Source organism: Prinia subflava, chromosome 5, assembly GCF_021018805.1.
Source record: "Prinia subflava isolate CZ2003 ecotype Zambia chromosome 5, Cam_Psub_1.2, whole genome shotgun sequence".
NCBI lineage: Eukaryota > Metazoa > Chordata > Aves > Passeriformes > Cisticolidae > Prinia > Prinia subflava.
This window is the reverse complement of record NC_086251.1, coordinates 52,947,095-52,967,044: the sequence shown is the minus strand read 5'-3', so window position 1 is coordinate 52,967,044 and position 19,950 is coordinate 52,947,095. Positions and strand designations below refer to the sequence as shown.

Genomic DNA, 19,950 nt, shown 5'->3' with positions numbered 1-19,950 from the left:
TGAATTTCTGAACTGTAGAAGTTCACAGGGCAGGTATTTCAGTCAGCTAACACCAATTACACTGATTCCTGTATGAATTCTTTTGAGATTTCAGACAATGGCCAGAAGTAATTTTTTTCAGTTAAACAGTTACTGTCTAAACTGCTGGAAAGCACTGGTTCATGAGAAGAGTTTCAAACCACACTAAAGAACATGAGAAGGATAAAGAGGCCAAATCCATCCTGTAGGTCAGTAAAAGGCATCAATCAGTGTTTAAACTATGGCATGATGAGTGATTCAGAACCAATTCATGAGGTCTGAAAAATAACCGGTGTACAACTGACAAACAAGTTAATTTTAAAAGACACATTTTAGAATTTTCCCATTAAGTATTATACATTAAAATTGTACATGAGGCTTAAATTCTGCCAGCTGCCTCCGCCCTTTCTTAAATCTTAAGTTAAAATTGCTTGTTTGTTCTCAGACCAGTCATGACCACTGCCATCAAAAATGGAAAAATTGCACACCAGTTGAATTATTTTTAAAATGGTGAGAGAATGGTGCATAGTCTCAATTTCCTTTATCTTCACCTGAAACAGGAATGCAGATTAGCACAAAGGTAAGAATGTTCTAACAGTCAGACTATTAAAAATTAAATCTGATTAGACTATTACTCATGAAGTTGGCAAATAACCTGTTTACTCTAGAGACAAACTCCAAACTGTGACTACATGTCAATGATCAGATCATGGTCAACCACCTAAGCAAATGAAAAGAGCAGTTAACCAGCATCACATTCTAAGCACTATGCTGAATTATTACATCACTATAAATCTGAACATGAGTGTTATCAGCTCATCACTCATGAATGATGTAACTCTTGGAGCATAATTCTTCCCTGGCAGGAAGCTTTGATGACTCTGCTAAAAATGTGTTTAACCATATAATTCAGACCTTTGTGCCCTACAGCAGGTGATTATGGCTGCACTGAGGTACAAGAGCCAGCCTAGTTAAAGCTGCTGGAGGCCCTGCACAGCACCTTGCCTGGCTGGGCCACTTCAGACTGACCAACTGCAAGATGCACTGAATTAATAAAGTATCTTACAAACAGGAATCTTCTTGTCTCCAGGAAAAGGCCAAGCAGAACACTCTTTGAAAGCCACATCTGTTCCTGATGTTTTACTATCACCTGCCAATAGGTACTATTTAATCCAGCAAACGTTATATTCTACATCAGTAGATACTTCTGAAAGATACTTCTGGAAAATACAGTGTGCTAAGAGATAGTCTACTGAATAAAAATGTCATACCTAGTTGGGAGAGATCCAGTTTTGTCCAATGCATCCCTGTTGGGCAGCTGGGGGAAAGTGTTCTGATAAATATCTGCCCGAGACTGTCCAAGCCCCAAATGGCATCCTGGCAAGCAGAGTAGTGCACCATTTCAGCCTCCGGTGGCAGCTGCACCGTAGAAGGACGAAAATGAGGATTCTGATCACTGACACAAAACAGATCCTTGTTGCTTTGGCACAGCCACAAAAAGCTTCCTATGGAAAGGACACTTCTGTTATTAAAATAATTCCTAATCCACTCTAAGAAAGCTTACACATCTACTTCTTCTGCAAAAATGATCAGTACATTTGAACGCAAAACTAAAGCTTCTCGGCTATGTTCATAGGGTAAGGCTTTGAAATACAAATACACATCCTAAGCCCTTATTTAGGCACTTAAATACTCCATTTCTCAAATAAAGGAAGTGGTAAGTGACCTCATTTGAAGAAATGTTTCATTTGAAGGAACTAATAGAGAGAAGACACATGTAACAATGCACTATCACCTCTCTTTATTCTTTTGCTCTTTTTTATTCTCCATAATAGCCTTTGAAAAGCAGCATTCTTTTTCAGCTCTAAACCACTTTTTTGCCACTAAAGCTAGCGTACTTAGACAATGCAATTGCTAACTATTGTAGTCAGCAGTTCAATTCCCTGACAGGGTCTCACTTTTACCAATAATGGGCAATTTTGCTGCAGTAACCACACTGACAGGAGAATTAGGCATTTCAGCAAAGCACGCTCTGAGACCTTCAATTATAAATTCTGGCAATTCATGCTTTGGAGTTCAGGAAGTTGCTGCTCCTGAGGACCACCCATTTCTCTGTTGGATGCTGCTCTACATCAAAGGTGAGAGTGAATAATAGACAATTTTAATATCCAGTAGTTTTACAGACATACTTCTACTCTACTTCAACTACTTTGAATCCCTGCAAACAGAAAAGACAACCAAAATCTGAAGTAATTCAGGATATTTAATTACTTACACCATCAATTCTGTTTAAAAATCAGATATATGCCTGCACTGTTGATTTACCAACCTTCTTTAGATGAAGCTGGGGAAGCCAACACAAAAATCCATTTTGTGGCAGAAGCAGTACCACGAGGCACAATATTATTCCAATACGTGCCTTGAAAGAAAGAACAAGTGGTATTAATAGGAAACTTGGTTTTCTGTTAAAATTTGTTATTTAAAATTTGAAAGAAATTCTATTGCAATCAATTATTAAATATATTTTAGACAAGATTTTCTATGAAAATTTCTCAAGATACTGTAGGGGGGAGGGGGAAGCCTCCTCCTGACACCTATGTAAACACAGAGAGAAAACTGAGAATGCAGAAGAGGATAAAGAAGAATATTAATGGTCTTCAACAGGGGATCAATTTGGTGATAACTAAACAACATCTTAGATGTTTTGTTAGTGTTTCCCTAAACAAAGAAATGTACAAAATCAGAATTCTATTTTGAGAATTGTAGCAAGAAAAATAACAGAATCCCTCTATTAGCACTGTAAAACCATAACATTAGTGTCTTGCACAGTCACACTGATCATAAGCCAGACTCCACTGTGCAAGATAAAACAGGTTCAGCAGCTTGAGATTGCCTTCTTATCCAGAAGAAAAGATGTTAAAAGCAGTAACTTGTGCACAGTTCACTGGTTGACAATGACTTTTCCATGAAAAATATTTCCCTTTAAATGAGAAAGTATTGAAGACCAAATGCTAATGAATCATTTAATTTAATTTTTAAACAAGTTAAAGCTGCCCTGAGTTGCCATGGGTAATTTCTGTGGTGACAGAGCTGTAGTCAGTTATTTCCTTCTATTTAACATTCTTAACTTAAAAACATTAAGATGCAAAGGCACACCAACCTATTAAGTTTCCTTTTGCGACATGGAATTCGTTTTTGCCTGAAGAGATCCAAACTCCACTGCCATTAACTCCGAGGAGGCTGGGCTGACACTGCAGCTGCTGTGACCAAAATGCCATTCGAAGCTTGTCAGCCACCTTCTCCACAGGGGCCTGAGCTGCTGTTGCCACAGTGTGAGTTGCCTGGATTATGGTCTGGAACAGGCTGCACTGGTCAAACACTACATAATCAGTGATGCTTACCTGGGGGGGGAAAGGAAAAAAGTGCTCTTGATAATTAGTTAAACTGTGGGGTGAACTGCAAAATCTTTCACCAGAAGCTTTCTTAGAAATATTCAAATAGCTGGAAGGGAAAAATAAAAATGGTGTATTTTGAGTAACTGTCTTGCTAATAAGCCACAATCAGTATTAAACGCCAGCTTACAACTCCCTTCTATCCAACTTCTATCCTTAATCCATTTCGAAATCTGCATTTTAAGACAGCCCTTGGTTTTAGGATGTCTCCCTCTAAAAACATGCCAAACTCCACAAACCAAGAGGTGAATTTTCAGTTTCCCAAAGGAAGAGAGAAACTTGCACAGTGTAGCAATTCAAAGCACATGACAAAAACTTGAATGCAATATTCCTTTGCAACTACCTCATGGTCATTTTAATTCACAGTGCAGAAGGAGGTCTAAACAAGCAATTGCCTAGGTTCTGTCATGGACAACGAGACTGGCAACACTCTGGGACATTCCTAGAAGGGAATAAAATGCCTAAGAGCACAAAAAGCAGCAGTTTTTCAATAACCTCAAAGCCAAGCTACTCATGATGCCCACATGTAAAAAGATTATACATGCACACAGACCAAAATTCTTGCAACTAAGGTAGGCATGTAGATAAACAAATTTTCTGTAAGATTGCTTTTACTCCCTTCTTCCCCATCCCTATCTCTGGATAAAACAAGAAAAGCTGGAGAAACCAGAGCCAGGAATTCCAAATCAGTACTGGATAATATTTGCAGTAAACAAGTTGGTTTCACCCACATGAACTGTGGCTGGAGCAAGCAGCTCCACATGGCTCACAGAAACCTCAACTGAATGGAAAAATGGAAAACACATCCCTTTGCATGGTGACTTATTATTTATTTTCTCTAGCTAAGGCAAAGCATGGGCACTGGAAGACAAGAGAAGAGGCTGCATTCAGCAGTCAGACTTGATGCTCTGCCTCAACAGCATGTCCTGTGACCTGGCAGAGCATTTCTTGTGCTCTTGAAAGCTCCTGCAGTGCTGCTCTGCATGACCGTGGGATGGTTTTCCTGCCCTCTTTACAGCAGACACAAAAAGGGAATTTCAGCCATAGCCACACAGAAGTTTTAACGTACTGAATAAAGTGCACTATAAAATAGCAAGCAATAAATTGAATTTGTTCCTAGAATCTTGTGGGAAAACAACACAAATAATCAACCCAAGGTGAAAGACTAAACTGAAAGCAAAATTAAAAAATGCCTACTTGCCACCAATGGTTATCATCTCCTTGTGGTTTCTTTGAAACTATACCAGTCCTGAACCAGAGATTGCCATGGATATCCAAAGCCCATAATGTCTGCTGATCCCCAAGGGTTATGCACACTGGTTCCAAAGCTTGCATTTCACTGGAAATTCAAACAAGTAAAAGTGTTAAAAGCCTTAACTGAAATTTATGTCAATGGTATTTTAAGGAAACTATTACAATGCTAATAGATTAACACGGTTGAAACTCAGTGGGGCCAAGTTAAAAAATATGTTTGACATTAAATTTTCAGTTATTCAGTACTTTATATTTTATTTGTTTAAGTAAAAAATATCCAACAACAACTACAACAAAAACCATGAGTCCTTCAAAGATCAGTCAAGATTTGAAACTTGAATACATAACAATAAAACTAAACAAGCCCTATTTTGTTCAGTAAACAAGCTCAATTCAAGAGCTGTGTTATTTAAGCTTTTGATAAAACAGTTTCATAAATGTATCTTCTCTACTTCCTTGACCTATTCTGAGAACAATACCTGCAGTTCAGGGACCACAAGTAGAAAACTCAGTTTAACTATGTGACAAAGACAAATGCTGAATTTAGGACTGGAAGTTTCCTGCATAAGTAAACGATATTCAAGCTCAGAAAGTCAACAGGGTCAGGTGATCATATCAGACACTGAAAAGGCTGCAAACAATGCTAGTTTTTTCAGATAACCTTTCCTGACAATTTAAGAACAAATAGTGACTGCTGCCTGCAATTTTAACACAAAGCCCAAGAACATGAGAAGTACCTCAGGTGTAGGTCAGGCAGGTATTTTCATTAAACAAACTCATTAAAGTACAAGCAAATTTCACATTTTAACAAAGACACAGTACTGTGTCAGACTGTTCAAAAGCCAAATACCAGGCTGGGAGGTAGCACAAGTTAAGGTTTCACAATAGGATATTCAGTAGATAAAATCACCTGATGATAAGAACTTGAATTTCTTCCTAAACTGGTGCCAGGCTGATACCACAAGAGACACTAAATTCTACATTCTCAAAGCCAGCAGTAGAGACTCAGCACTTTTAACTTTATCACAAAAGAACTACTGTGAGCATAGGATCAACTACAAAGCTAAATACCAACTACACAAAATATTTATAAAAATCTGTGGCTGGCGAGTGCAGAAGTGTTATCCAGCTGTGTGGATGACCAAGAAAATGCATACATTTAATCTCAGAAAAAAGAAAGAAAAAAAACTTCTCGAAAAACCACCTGGTTCTGTTTGTAACAATTCCTTCCATTGCATAGCAGTCATGGATGGATGGCTGGCTGCCAGGAAAGAAGTACAGACAGACAGCTAAAACAGATACATACACACACAGTGTATACAGACACATGAGTTCAGGTAATACTTTTTCAAGCATGGAGGAGTTCCAGCACAATTGTGACACTGTGGCCATGCCCAGAAGGTGCCCCTGGAGCTGTTACCTGACAATATCACTCTTCCACTGCTCCCCCTCAGGACAGAAGCTGCGCACGCCCTCCCGGTACAGCAGCGCCCGCTGCTCGCTCAGAGCCCACACCACATTATTTCTGGATGTGACCTGTGACAGTGGATAAGGGCAGTCAACCTTTACTGCTCGGGCACAAGGACGATCCACACTCAGGCCTAGAAATCAGAAAACGAGCATTGCTTTACAAACTTCGGCTTTTTGCAACAAAAAGGAAAGAGATAAAGCAACTCAGTGAAAGAAAATGCAGAAAGCAATCTCCTTGTCATGCTAACATTTGTCATTTGACCACAATTTCCTTGAGTGACTGTTCTGTCTATAAACTATTAATAATTTCCTAGTCTAATAGAGCTACATTTTAAAAAAATAAGACACTGTACAACACTGTACATCCTTCAACATCCTGCACATTGCATGTCCAGTCCTGTCATTTCTGTTCCTTTTCTCCCTCTAGTGTCAGCACCAGGAATCTCAATTTATAAAACCTCTATTAGAGCTGACAGAAGCATCAAAGAAAAACCCAGTAATGGAAGAACTTTTGCCCAAAACATGCCAGAGAGGGAAGCAACCTGATCTGAACAGTGACAGCAGACCAATTACAAAAAGGCATGCTACAATGTGTAGTACTGAAAGAAGCAGAGAGGTTCTGGTAGATTTACAGGAAGTTTGCACAAATTTCTACATTTAATCTACAGGAATATGTCTTCTTTACAATTACACTGAAGCTTGATTTACACATGTGAAACTGCATGTGGAACATCTCAGAAGACAGCTTTTATCTCCTCATGCTGCCAAAGCCAGTATGAAGAGATTCACGTGTATGATATATTCTAGACTAACAAGAACACTCATTTCTAAACCTCTGAGCACACACTTTTGTTATAAATGTTACACAAGACAGTGAACAGAATGAAAAGATCCTGGAGAAACAATTTTCACTGGCTGCCTCTCATTAGGAAGGCAGATATACTGAGAATTTATTTTTTGCATCAAAAGACAAATTTGGAAGCCTAAGAACAGCAGAATGTAAGCTGATGTAATCAAACCAATCTCTCAAAGAGAAGAAAAATATTGATTCAAACCTCCACAGAGCCCTGTATGATTAGCTTCCAAAATTTACTCTCCATCACCATTATCCATGCCTCTTGGCAGTATGCATGTGACCACAGGCAGGCCACTTGATTTCTCTGGGACTACTACACTTAACTAAAAAAAAAATTAATAGAGTGTGTCTGAAACAGTGATGTCTATTTAAAACAGTTATCTTAATCACAAAGAATTTTTGCATTGTGCTATAGTAACTAAACTTAAAAGAGAAATTACGAGAGTGCCAAAATTAAATGAAAGCTAAATAAGTATTTTGATAGCCACTTAGACATGCTGTCCTGTTTCTGTACATCTTATACAGTTTCTCCTTAGCCCAGTCCTCCTCTTCATTCAGCAGTAATTCCTTCATCATGTTATTGGTAATTTTTCCTTAGTAACTCAGCTCTCTGTGCAAGGCTTTTTTTCCCTTAACTCTAAAGCTAGTACTGCCATCCTTCATCCTAGCTATTTGTATTTAGCCTGAATATTGTTTGCATCACACCTTCCAAATACATCCTCTTCAATTCACTGAAGAATTTAAAACTAAGGCCATGACTTCAAAGTTGCCACTACACTACTCCTTTTCCCAGTTTGTGCCTCACTCACACCCAGTAAGAAGGCAGCTGCAGATTCCTGCTCCACAGCCCATTCTGCTCCCCCATGGCTCTGCCTTCTCTATCACATAAAACACATAACCACTTGTCTATACTTCCAAAGCCCTTCAGCATCTTCTGTCTCAGAATACCTTCCTGTCATTATCAGGTGGTTACTCTTATCTTCTAGAGATCTGTGCTTTTTAAAACACAAAGCTCCTATTTTTCCCTATTCTGCCCACTTCAGGCTGAGTGGTTTCAGTGCACCATACCACTTTCAAAGCAAGGGTATTATTTTAGTATTTTCTACAATCCCTTTCCATTTATCTCCATCCATCTCATGCCTTCCCCATGCCATAAATTCTCTGTATTGTCTTGTACTCCAACTGGTACACACAAAACAAGTGGCCATGAACTGGCTTTTTCACTCTCCTAATTACAAAAAAATCTCACAGCTGTTTCCAAGTGTTTCTCAAGATAAAAAGGTTTCCTTATGTCCTGGCTGTGGATAAAATTTTATAGCAAGTTGCCATCATTCTATAGACTTGAAATCTAATAATCTTAGCCCACAAAAATTCAAAGATCTTGCAATTAATTCAGGTACCTGTTTGCAGATACAGATCTCCATTTGTTCTGATAATCCAGGCAGTGTCATCGCTTAGAGCTACAAATACAGCCTGGGGTAAAGCCTCATACCAGTGCCGTTTTCCTTTTATAGTGACTTTTCCACAAGCAAAAGCTTTGTTAGTCTTCTGTTCAATCTTCCAGAGAAGAGCCCCTGTATGAGAAGTAAAGAACATAATAGCACTCAGCAATTACTGCAATCACAAGTGACATGTCCTAGCTACACCTAAACTAATAGGAGGGGAAAAGCAAACCACTAGCACTAAAAAAAATGCAAGTTTAAAAAGCCCCTACAACTTTTTTAAAAAAAGCAAGACCAGAACAGTAACTGACTTCTAATATATAATATGTTAAAAAAAGAAAACCAAGTGGAACACCAAACTTAACATTGTACTGCCAGAACAGTAGCTCGTCGGAATAATTTCCTTTGAATGATTGCACAAAGTTGCATTTAATTCCATTCTGACATGTTATGGTTAACACACTCCTGCATTAATCCATCCATTGCAAACTGTGGATGCTAGAACCTCTCACAAATTCAGTGAAAAGTTGGGTGAACTCCTGGTACTGAAGGATAAGAAATGCAGAAGAACAACCTTTTGCCCAGGAAATATGAACCACCAAGAAACTGCAGTCTGAAACTACCAAGGGCAAACATGGCCATGCCTTTCACTTTTGTGCAGGGACCTGCTGCTGGACCACTCTTAAGAGCAAGATACTGAGCTGGATGAACCCATACTCTCACCCACTACAAATACTCTCAAATTGCTTTGTCTATAGCAAAGCTCAGCTACGGATCAAACAGAATTTCTTTCCCCTTAAAACAGATAGCAAGTCTTCCCCTACAGAGAGAAGGGAAGATTGACATGTGCTTTTAGAGATGACAGGGAAGAAAAGCAGTGGCAAGGCAGGAGACAAAGAAATTAAAATGGCTGAGAAACTCTGTATTTTCACTCCAGTCCTGGAACAATCTGGAAGGCCAAAAGTGACACAAGTTTATAAGCAAAACCTGCTTATTTTTAATCCAACATAATCCTCATTCACAACCATCCAGAACAAATGCATATGCAAATGTACTAAAACTTCAAAGCTTTTTTCTTCAGTATTTAAAAAGAAATCAAGTCAACCAACCCACGCATACACAAAGCCAATTCTACACTTACAAGAAAAAGAACTTTAGAATTGTGAATCACAGAATAGTTTGGGTGGGAAGAGATCTTAAAGATCATTTAGTTCCAACCCCCTGCCAGGGCAGTGACACTTCTCACTTGACCAGATTGCTGAAGGCCTCATCCAGCCTGGCCTTGAACACTTCCAGGGATGGGGCATCCACAGTTTCTCTGGGCAACCTCTTCCTGTGCCTCACCACCCTCACAGCCAAGAACTTCTATAGCTCTGTAACAAAAATCAAGGTTTTGGATAGACAAGGGGCTCTTCTCTGCCTACCACTAAACTGCTAGTTCTGAAGTTCACTTTAATCAGGTAAATGCATATTGAAAAACTCCCAAAATGCAATGTGAACCTGTTAGAAAGACAGCCACTTAAACTGGACCATGGGATGCAGAGGTAATGGAGATGCAGGCACGTAACTGTGACTAAAAAAACTAAACAAAAAGAAATCCAAACCAACATACTGCTTTTACATGAAGCAAGCCCTAAACAACCATGTTTCTGGAGGTAATTGAGTTGGAGAAAAACAAACAAACTGCCTATGTGGAAATTACATACACACTCAACTCTATCTGTAATCTCATAAAAATGAGAAGTTTCACCTAATTAAATACTAACTGATACTAAAAAAAAAAACCAAAAAACAAACCCAAAGAAAACGTTCAAGTCTACCCAAGTGTTATGTTTACAAGGTGACAGTGCAGCAGAAGCCAACCTACCTGAGGGGGAAACTGCCACTTGCTGGACTCCATCCTCAAACTTCTGCCAGCGCAGGCCGGCCGCAGGGAGGGCACTGCAGTACAGGCTGCCTCGGTAGTCCAGGCACCAAATGTATTTCTCTGAGACAACCAGGCTCAGGATGCCATAACCAGGGCCAGAGTATCCCATCCAGCTCTCTGCAAACTAAAAACTGTAGAGTCAGAACAGTGTCAGGTGTCGTCAAAGTGCGTAAGAAAATGGGTATATAAGAACAGCAGCTCCCATGTTTTGATTTAAAAAAGGTAACTTAAGTACTTTAATCAATGAATAAATTTGCCTTGTGAAAATAAAACTGCATCTGTCACTGTTCTCTAAGGCAGTATGTGCACAACAAGACTGCTAGAACAACAGATTTAGCAAAAAAAATAAACCACTCCACCCCATCATCCACCTCCAAAGAAGGAATACATAAAAATGTACAGTCTGCCCGTAGTCAAGGAAATTATTCACTGTCTAGAAGTGATGAGCAAAGGGAACAAGACAGCTGAAGGGCAGAGGCAGCTGAATATCAAACTCTGATACTCTCTCTGTGGTAGAGGAGCCACATCTTGCAGCAATCTGGTTTGAAATCTGCTCTTAAATTTTGATTGCTTGCATGAGGTGAACTCAAGCACTGCATACATTACCAGGGCACTTTTCTGAACATGACAGAGTATAAGAATACCATAACCCGAAATGAAAATCTTCTGCACTTTGGGCTGCAGTTGTTAGTAGACAGGACACCATCAACTTATAACTCGACCTTTATGAACGAGTACTTGGTTGATGTCAATACAAGGCTGTTACAGATCTAAAAGAAACAAAATCCCCACCCTACAAGAACTGCATTTCCTTCTTAAGATTCTGCTAAAAGCCCCAGTGATTTTGGCCATTTTACAGATTTTACAATTAACTTCAGCACTTCTTTTCTATAGTATAGAAAGTAACAAAATAACAATGAAGGAAAGAGGGATAACAGAAAAAAGAAATTCTCAACATTTTAAACAACACTAACTACTGCTGGCTAGGAGGCAAAGACTAATCCTTTGTCTGAGTATTTACAGGTAAAATAAGCAGAAGCAAGCCATGTGAGATAATTGGCATTAATTCTCCATGAAGTCAGCTGAATTTGAGAACAGTATCACACAGAATTTGGATACTGGAGATCCAAACTAGCAGCAGCCTTTTTATAAAAACAGCATTTTACTGTTCACTCTTTAATGGATGGGTTTCTAACAGCATTTTTGTTGTGCTGGGAATAATACAGCCAGAACAGCTTCTTTGCATTGCAAGCACAGATCGCTCATTCTGAAGTCAGATACATCACATTTTTTAAGAGTTACAACACATACTGTTGTTTGGCTTTATATTTTACTTCTGTATTGAATCAAGTAAAAAAAAATGCTCTCCTAAAGATGTGAAGGACAGTAACTGCAGGAATGTTTCTTTTGAAAAGCTGCTTCTTTTTAAGGTTAAAGGTACTTTAATTAAACTGAAAATAAATACCTGATCAGATTTTAACAGCACCATTTCATCTAGGCTTATCTTGGCTACATCCTGGGCACCAGGCACAGAACCAACTTCAGGCATGCTGGTCTCCGAGGATGAATATGGTAATCCATGTCCATAAATATCCTCTTCATCACTTGAGGCAGATTTTTCAGTCTTACTTTCATTAGTGTCTGCTACCCTTTCAGCAGCGCTAGTACTACATTTAGCTTTGATTGCACTTTCAAAATTCCACCCAGAAATGGAACAGTTCTCTGAATGAACACTGCCAGAGATGTCACACTGGAGCCCAGAGGGGTCTGACAGAGCGCTGTGGATTAGGGACAGCTGCTGTTGGTCTTCCCCAGCAGTTCCATCACTTTCCTTCAGTGTTGGGAATGCCTGGACACCAAGTACACTGTCACATTCCAAAACCATCTGGTCTGTAAGGTCTGGATCTTCAGAAGATATTTCAGTATCCTGCAGCTTCATTTTATCTAAGTCTTCATCTATTTTACACAATGTAGGAAAATCCTGCTCCTGCTCCTCCTGGCTCAGCTTTCCAAGGCTGCATTCACTGCTTGCAGGAACCACAGCACCATTACATTCACCACCAGCACTGCCTGTCAAGTCCTCTGTGAGCATCAGAGGAGATGCAGACGTCAAAGTATCTGCAACAGCTGAAGTACCCATGCCACTGTCACCGTTTGGAAGTTTCTGTAGATCAACCACATCTCCATTTTCTTCATTAATTAGTGCATTTGCTGACTCAGGAGACTGTAGGACACTGAAAGTTTCTGAACCGTTCTCTTCTTGCAAGATTGTATGGGACTCCACACTGCACAGACTTTCCTGATCTGGAGATCCAGTACTCAAATGATCAATGCTGCCACTCATTATGCTGGAAGTCATGGAAAAGGAGTCTGCATTCAAGGAATGTGGACTGTCACCAGAAAGCTGACGCTCATAAATTGGTGTGCCTTCCAGAGAGCTGTGGTTTCTCCTTGTTCCACTTTCTGTTATCACATACACATGAAAAAAAAGGAGAAAAGTAATATTAATAAAATCTATTAAATCCCAGTGCCAAGTAAGAAATTAAAATATTTTAGAACAGGAGAAAGAACAAAGTTAAATCTAAATTTTAACCATACTGAATTTTTTCCAACTTTAATATTAAATGATACATATAAAGCCAGAAAGACTTAATACAGTCAACAATCAAAATTATCGAGTACTCACACTACTTCAAACTACAGAGGATGGCTAAGGAAGACACTGCCAAATATTCTGAATAGGATGAACAGATATTACAGAATTCCAACATAAAACTGGACACAGTCCACTGTATGTTCCCATTAATGAATACATTAGAACTCAAAGCACGTTTACATAAAGTAAAAAACAAAGAAACTCCAAAGAGATCTAAAAAGACTTCATCAATTTATCACTTTAAAAGGAGATTTTCATCTTAGACACAAATGGCCTACCACAACCATTTCAGAAGCACAACAGCACAGTATACACAAGGCCTGCTGAACACAGACTCTTCCATGTAACCTGTTTTAACAACAAGCAGAGTCAGGGAAAGTTATGCTCAACCTACCCTGTTTCTTCTTTTTTTTCTTTTTCACCTTAATTGGCTTTACAATGAGTTCTTGATCAAAATCTTCAGAGCTGATGGTGCTGAACCGTTGTGAAGAAAGCTGACCTTCCCTCTGAGCTTCTGGAAGTTGGTCTGCACACATCATAAAGCTTGAGCCACTGTCCACAGAGTTCACAGAGCTGCTCCTGCTTCGAGATTCACTTACTACAGAGCAGCCCCTTTTCCTGGTTTCATTGCTCAAGTCTCCCACTCTGTCAAAACTTTTCTCTGATACTGTTGGAGTTTCCAGGTCATCTTTCACTGAAGAAGTGCCATTTTTATCAACAGTAACTGAAGGGGAAGTAAACATTTTTTTTTCTGTTTCCACTGAAGGGCTGGATGATACAGATGAAACCACTGATGATGGGGTCAGCAATTTAGGACTTGTATCTGTTAAAGGATTTGACAATTTTAAATTCACATCTGAAATCGTCCAAAAGAAAAATAAAAGTATAAATACTGGTTCAAGTATAAATACTAGTTCAAGTATAAATACTAGAATCAAATGACTAGGGGCATAATTTTATAGAGCATTGAAAGAAAAGAATATTTACACAAAAAAAATTCTAAGCTAACAACATTTAAACATAAATACTTGTATGTGGAGCACACACATACACACACACTGTAAACTTCCTGCAAATTAATCTATATGAAAGCATTTCCCCCAAACCCTCTAGCAAAATTCTGAATTTATGTTTATGTGAAAAGAGCAGTACAGGTCTACAGCTTGGAAGATCCAATTGTATCACACACTGAGGTGCCATCCTATGTCTTTAACTCCTTCATTCAAACATTTACTACCTTGAAAAACAATCAAGGAGAATTACCAGATAAATCATCTAAAGGCTCCTTTCAAACTATACTTGAAAGCTGAGATTAAAATAATAAACACTCTAGAAGTCGAGAAGAATTGCCTAAATGACTAAAGCTGTTGCCAAGATGCAATGACAAGAAAGTTAAGTTCCCCAGCAGTCAATGAGACTTCACAGAATATTTATTAGCATTCTGCTAATAAAAATCTAAGATAGAGTATTTAAATACATTAGTAGTCCCTTTTAAAGGGTTCTAGTAACATAAATGTTTAACTCAGATGGCAACAAGTATGAAATAGTCAAATTATTTTTGGAATTTTAGTGAGTATTCTTTGGATTTATTTGCCAATTCCTTCTTTTTCATTGCTAGGAAGGCTGAGATTTCCCCTGGAATGTGGCTGGTGACAGGTGGCACAGAAACAACACATTCAGCTATTGAGACTAAAGGGATAACCATAATCAGGAATCCAGACTGCTCCAGCATCATGGTTCAGAATGAGCTCTCAAATACACAGATTAGAGATGCCTCGTTAGGTTAATGCTGATCCACTCTCAAAAAAGGCAAGCATATTTAATTTCTTAATGCCCTCATTCTCACTGCAGCCAAAAGAGAAGCTCGGATAAGCAGATAAACCAGATCTCTAAATATAACCTATCAGAACAGATGAGTAACTCCACAGGACCTGGCAGGTTTTTGCAAGAATCTGAATGGTTGTTTCCGTTTTTTGGGGGTTTTTTTGTTTGTTTGTTTGTCAAAAAAACTACAAGAGGCACCATGTTCCATGAGGTACACACTAATTTACGCACACTAAACTTACTAATTTCTACACACTAAGCTTACTAATCTATACAAACCTATTGATGACAGTCCTTCAGGTCTATTTGAAATTCTTATGATGTCTCTATCTCCCTTTAAGAGAAAAATCTCATTGTTGGTACAGGACACAGACACAATATCACCGTATCCTTCCAAGCCACCAATTAAAGCCTGTAAAGAGTCAACAGAGAAAGAAATAATTGGCATTAGATTAACACAGTATTTGCACAACACAGTCCTCTCAACAGAAGTGTTCATTGGATTTTAATCAACATCAACAGTAACAGGCTAAAGATTTTTATCTTATCAAAAAAAACCCCAAAAAAAACCAAAACAAAACAAAAAAAAAAAACCAAAAAAAAAAAAAAAAAACCCCAAAGAAAAAAGAAACAGGAAAGAATCCTTTAATCATGATGCAGCTCCATTTTTATACTAATTTAAATTCCACAGATCTATTCTTTGTCCAACTAAAGGCAACTAAATATAACAACTTAAGCAATTTACAATTTGGTGGCAGAAGAGTGCCACAGTACAAATGTTTCATATCATTTAGACAAAAACATACTAGCTTGTATACACATTCATAACTATTTTTAAGACAATAAAATAGCTAACACTTACTGTATATCAAGTAAAAGGTAATATGTCTTTTTTCAGACACCAACAGTAGTAGAAGGGAAAAAATAAATAGTTCCAGGCACATTTTATAGGCCTAAAATATCTTTTTGCATTAGTTCCTAGACTGTAGGTTTCTGTGTTCCACTAAGCATCAAAATTAATTTTGATGTTAACACCACAACTGAAAGCTTTAAATATATGTAATTTCCATAAACAACATACTAAGCTAGTTGGTGAGTATTTCATTGCAATGACAACTTGAGAAGGGAGACAATAAATATTCTCTTTTTTTTCTCCATTTTAAATAAGGATTTAAACCACAGCCACAGAATGCATAACCAAAACAGTCTCATGGTACAGCATGAACAAAAACATAGAAGAAACAAAATATGTAGCCCCAAGATTTAGCTACCTGGTTCACAGTGTCTAGTAAATAGATGCTGTATTCGTTCCAGGTCAGCACCCATCCTTCTTGGAAAAAGCATGAGACAATCCCAAGGTGTTTCTCTGGAGAGCTGTAACTTCCTCTGTCAGGTGGTTCCAAACGAGGATACAGTTCAAAAGTTTTTATTCCTCCAGCAAATACATCTTTCAATATGAATGTGGCCTGAACAGTCCCATGAACATCAGACTTCCACAGACGAAGCCCAGGTCTGGCAGCAAATAGTGTCAAGTCACTCTGTTTACACAGGCCGGGTATAAAACATGCTCCAAATTTGCCAGAGCTAAAATGCAAAAGAACTTCTTTCAAAAGCTGTATACTCAACTTTGAAACAATTTCAAAACCAATGGCACAAATTTACAACCTCAAATTATCAAAAGTCATTGATTAAAATATTCAGTCAAATGTCTGAATTACAAATTCAGTTACAGTAAGACAAGGGCAGTAATTCCAAATAGCAAGTTTCCCCTCAGCTTGGATGTTAGATGCTTCACCAATTAACCAAGTTAAATGACTCCTCCTAATAAGCTTCATAGCCTTAATGCCACTCTGTCCATCTCAAAAAGATCCTACTGTGCATTCTTCCTTCTCACAGAATTAGTAAAAAATAAGCAAAACACTACAAACTAATGCTAAGAAACTGAGAGCCTTTACTTGCAAGAAACACAGAATAGACCTCAGCTGTTAAACCCTTGGTTTCTCATACACAGAAAATGCATTACTATCATCCAAGATGGATCTTGGTATTCCTCTTACTACTCATATCCCTGAAAGACACATCATAAACTCTCTTTCAAGGGTAAATTTCTTCTCCCTAGAGTCAGTCATGCTGTTCTATGACCAGACTCCCTCTTCCTTACCCGAGAGGGATTACATAAGAGATCTCAAAGCTACACAAGAGGTTCCTAAACTTTAATTCAAATTGAAGTGCTTACTACACATTATCCCTATTGACTCACTTCAGTATGAGGAAAAACAGGGATGATGACTTGCTTTTTGCACCAAATATTACATCACCATTAGACAGACTTGGTGACAATGCTTGCTCACTCCAAGTCACAATAAACAAAGAGGGACTGCAGAGGAAGTTTGGCAGTGTTTCCAGTTTAAACAACAAGAAAACATCTCAAATATTTTTGCCTAATAGTGCCTTGAAAATATGATCATAACATACTTTCAACCACGTATTTTCTAAATAGTTATAATTGTCATTTCATGTTCAATTACACACCGCTATTGTAACTAGCTTTTTATGAGCAGACTGCTTGGTTGTATTAATTTTACTGCCTAGATCACCCTATCTGTAATTCACTCTGAAATGCAAGAATTAATAGATGAGCCTGCATCAGGATTTTATGAGGGTTACCTTTTTCTGGGCTGTGTTCCAACTTGGTTGACGGATTTCTCTTCTGTGTAAAAAAGCAGAGTCCGCTGCAAGGTGGAGACAAGCAGCACCTTCTGGTTGTAATCCAACTGGACAATTGAAGATGGCTCTTCCAATACAAGGCTGGAGTTGCAAACACCCTTCAAAGACACACACAATTTACCAGAGTTAAACCCTCCTAAAACTACAAGGCAGTAAGTAACATTTTAATGAAATTTATAAGCCTAAGAAAAAAACAAAACAAAACCTTTTGAACTCCTGTTGCATGAAATTCACTTAATAAATATGGACTTAATTTATGTAGACAAGAGGGGAGTTAGATTGTGTGTGGGAGTTAGACAGTTTCTCTTGGAATATTAGCTAATACATTTCTCTGGAAATCAACAGAAACTTTGAAACTTTAGGACATTTTCCTCCTTCTTCCCCACTGCCAGCTCATACATTGCTGAGACAATCATTACTTTTCGTGATTTCTGTGAAATCAAATTGGGGGACAGTCACAGATAAATCAGAACAGATGTAGTTTAAACTTTTCTCCCATTTCTAAAGTCAAGTTGACCTTAAATTTGTTGACATCTCAGGTCTGTATTAACTAACAAGATGTAAGAAAATTTCCATCTACTGGTAACATGCTAGTCAGCCAGCAGCACCTGAACATTACTTTCATTCTACACTCTAGACTGAGATGCTGAACAATTCTGGGAGAAGAACTTCACCAATAGAACCACATCAGTCAAAAATACCCCTTCCACACAAAACAGAAAGCATTGGCTGAAAGCTGAAGAAAGATTTAATAGTTACTTCATGAAAACTGAGAAGGATCACTACTTCTTTTAAAATATATTACTTTTTAAAGAAGATAAGGCAGTTGTGAAGGATATCCAATGGTTGCTTTGCTGGGTGTGCACACACTGGGCTGAGTGTACCCTTACCAATAAAGCCATCCAACTAAACACAACTAACACTGAGCAATTAAGTAACTGCTAAATACTTAAACACACAAGCATCCTTTCAGAAAGAGCAAATGTGAAATTAAGGTCCCCATAACAAATGCTCACCTGGTCTAGGTCTAGTGCAGAGTAGACAATTTTTCCTTTGTCATCTCCAGAGAATAATTTCATTCCATTGGGACTCCAAGCTAAAGCTGTAATGCTACTTTTGTGGATGCCAGCAACATCAAATCTGCGAAGCTGTGAAACAATAACAAAGCAATAAGAGAATGAGCTGAAGAGAAAATTGATGCACAAAGCCTATTCAGTGACTCCTAACTGGTTTAACTGGAGATCAAGTACAAAAGTGCACGTCCTTCTAAAGTTTATTTAGCACAAAACCCCCATAACAATCCAAACCCCTCTCCACCAAAGAGATCAGCCAATTATTAAACATGAGAAATCTCTCAGAAACATATTTGATTACATACATCTTTTGTAATGGAACGTGTGCTTTAATATTATTGTTTTATAAGCTTAATATATGAAGCCTAAAACATATTCACAGCTATTTCATCAGGCAAGACGGGCTGGGTTTCATTCTTACAAAGAATCACAGTAACACTCTACCAGAACTGACCATACTAGACCTCACAGAGTCTTAGGCAAATGAAAATATTTACCTGTTTGTTCCTTCCAGGTAACGAAGACACGAGCTGGAAAACTGCAACCCGACCTGAGGCTGTACCAACAGCAACTAGATCATCGAAACAACTCAACAGCTTTACAAAAGTTATAGATTCACACCTCCCCTGTTGAAACAAACACAGGTTACAAAGAATTCACAGGTTAATGAGACACCAGCAGAGAGCTCAGTTCTGAGCAACTCAGCTTCATGGAAAGAGACAACAGTAAAACTCAGTATTTACCTCAAAATTGTATTTTTTCATCTGGTTTAAATGTCTGCAGTAGAGATAAAGCATTCCAATGCTGCTCCCCACAGCAATGTAGTCTCCATTGGTATCAAGTGCTGTGAGGTAAACCACAATAGAGCGAAAGCCTTTCTGGATCTTTGTAGGAATGGCATTGAGGAGGTAATACAAGGGACAAAATTCTTTAAATATAACTGGTGAAGCCACAGATGCCATAGCAGGGATCTGCATCAGCAATTTTAAGGCTGAAATAAACACATCTGCATGACCACATAAGGAAATCTGGAAGACAAAAGCGAAAGACATGTCATTAACTTGTGTGGAGAGAGTAAAAGGTTAACAGATAGCCACAATTTAGCAAACAAGAAGAAAAAATTCTCAGATTTTGCTTTGTATAAAGAAAGAAAAAGAAAGTTAAATTCCTGGAGTGAATGTAACCTATTCTTAGAAGAAACTTTTTCTTACTAAAAAAATTATTCCTTAAGTTCAGCTAACATATAAGGAT

General features: G+C 38.2%; 1 protein-coding gene across 5 annotated transcripts in view; it reads right to left on the bottom strand.

Annotated features, from left to right (window-relative positions):
* TECPR2 (tectonin beta-propeller repeat containing 2) overlaps positions 1–19,950 on the bottom strand; it is a 44,698-nt gene that overhangs the window by 19,978 nt on the left and 4,770 nt on the right. For all 5 annotated transcript variants that reach the window (XM_063399399.1, XM_063399404.1, XM_063399401.1 and 2 more), the window contains 15 exons: positions 19,443–19,727; positions 19,197–19,325; positions 18,643–18,774; positions 17,567–17,724; positions 16,171–16,483; positions 15,179–15,311; positions 13,470–13,898; positions 11,885–12,882; positions 10,360–10,543; positions 8,451–8,624; positions 6,145–6,325; positions 4,668–4,809; positions 3,179–3,419; positions 2,348–2,437; positions 1,290–1,523 (listed from right to left, as the gene is read on the bottom strand). In XM_063399399.1, the coding sequence (XP_063255469.1) occupies positions 1,290–1,523; positions 2,348–2,437; positions 3,179–3,419; positions 4,668–4,809; positions 6,145–6,325; positions 8,451–8,624; positions 10,360–10,543; positions 11,885–12,882; positions 13,470–13,898; positions 15,179–15,311; positions 16,171–16,483; positions 17,567–17,724; positions 18,643–18,774; positions 19,197–19,325; positions 19,443–19,676 (3,772 nt within the window). In that variant the 5' untranslated portion in view covers positions 19,677–19,727. The remainder of the gene's footprint in view (positions 1–1,289; positions 1,524–2,347; positions 2,438–3,178; positions 3,420–4,667; positions 4,810–6,144; positions 6,326–8,450; positions 8,625–10,359; positions 10,544–11,884; positions 12,883–13,469; positions 13,899–15,178; positions 15,312–16,170; positions 16,484–17,566; positions 17,725–18,642; positions 18,775–19,196; positions 19,326–19,442; positions 19,728–19,950) is intronic.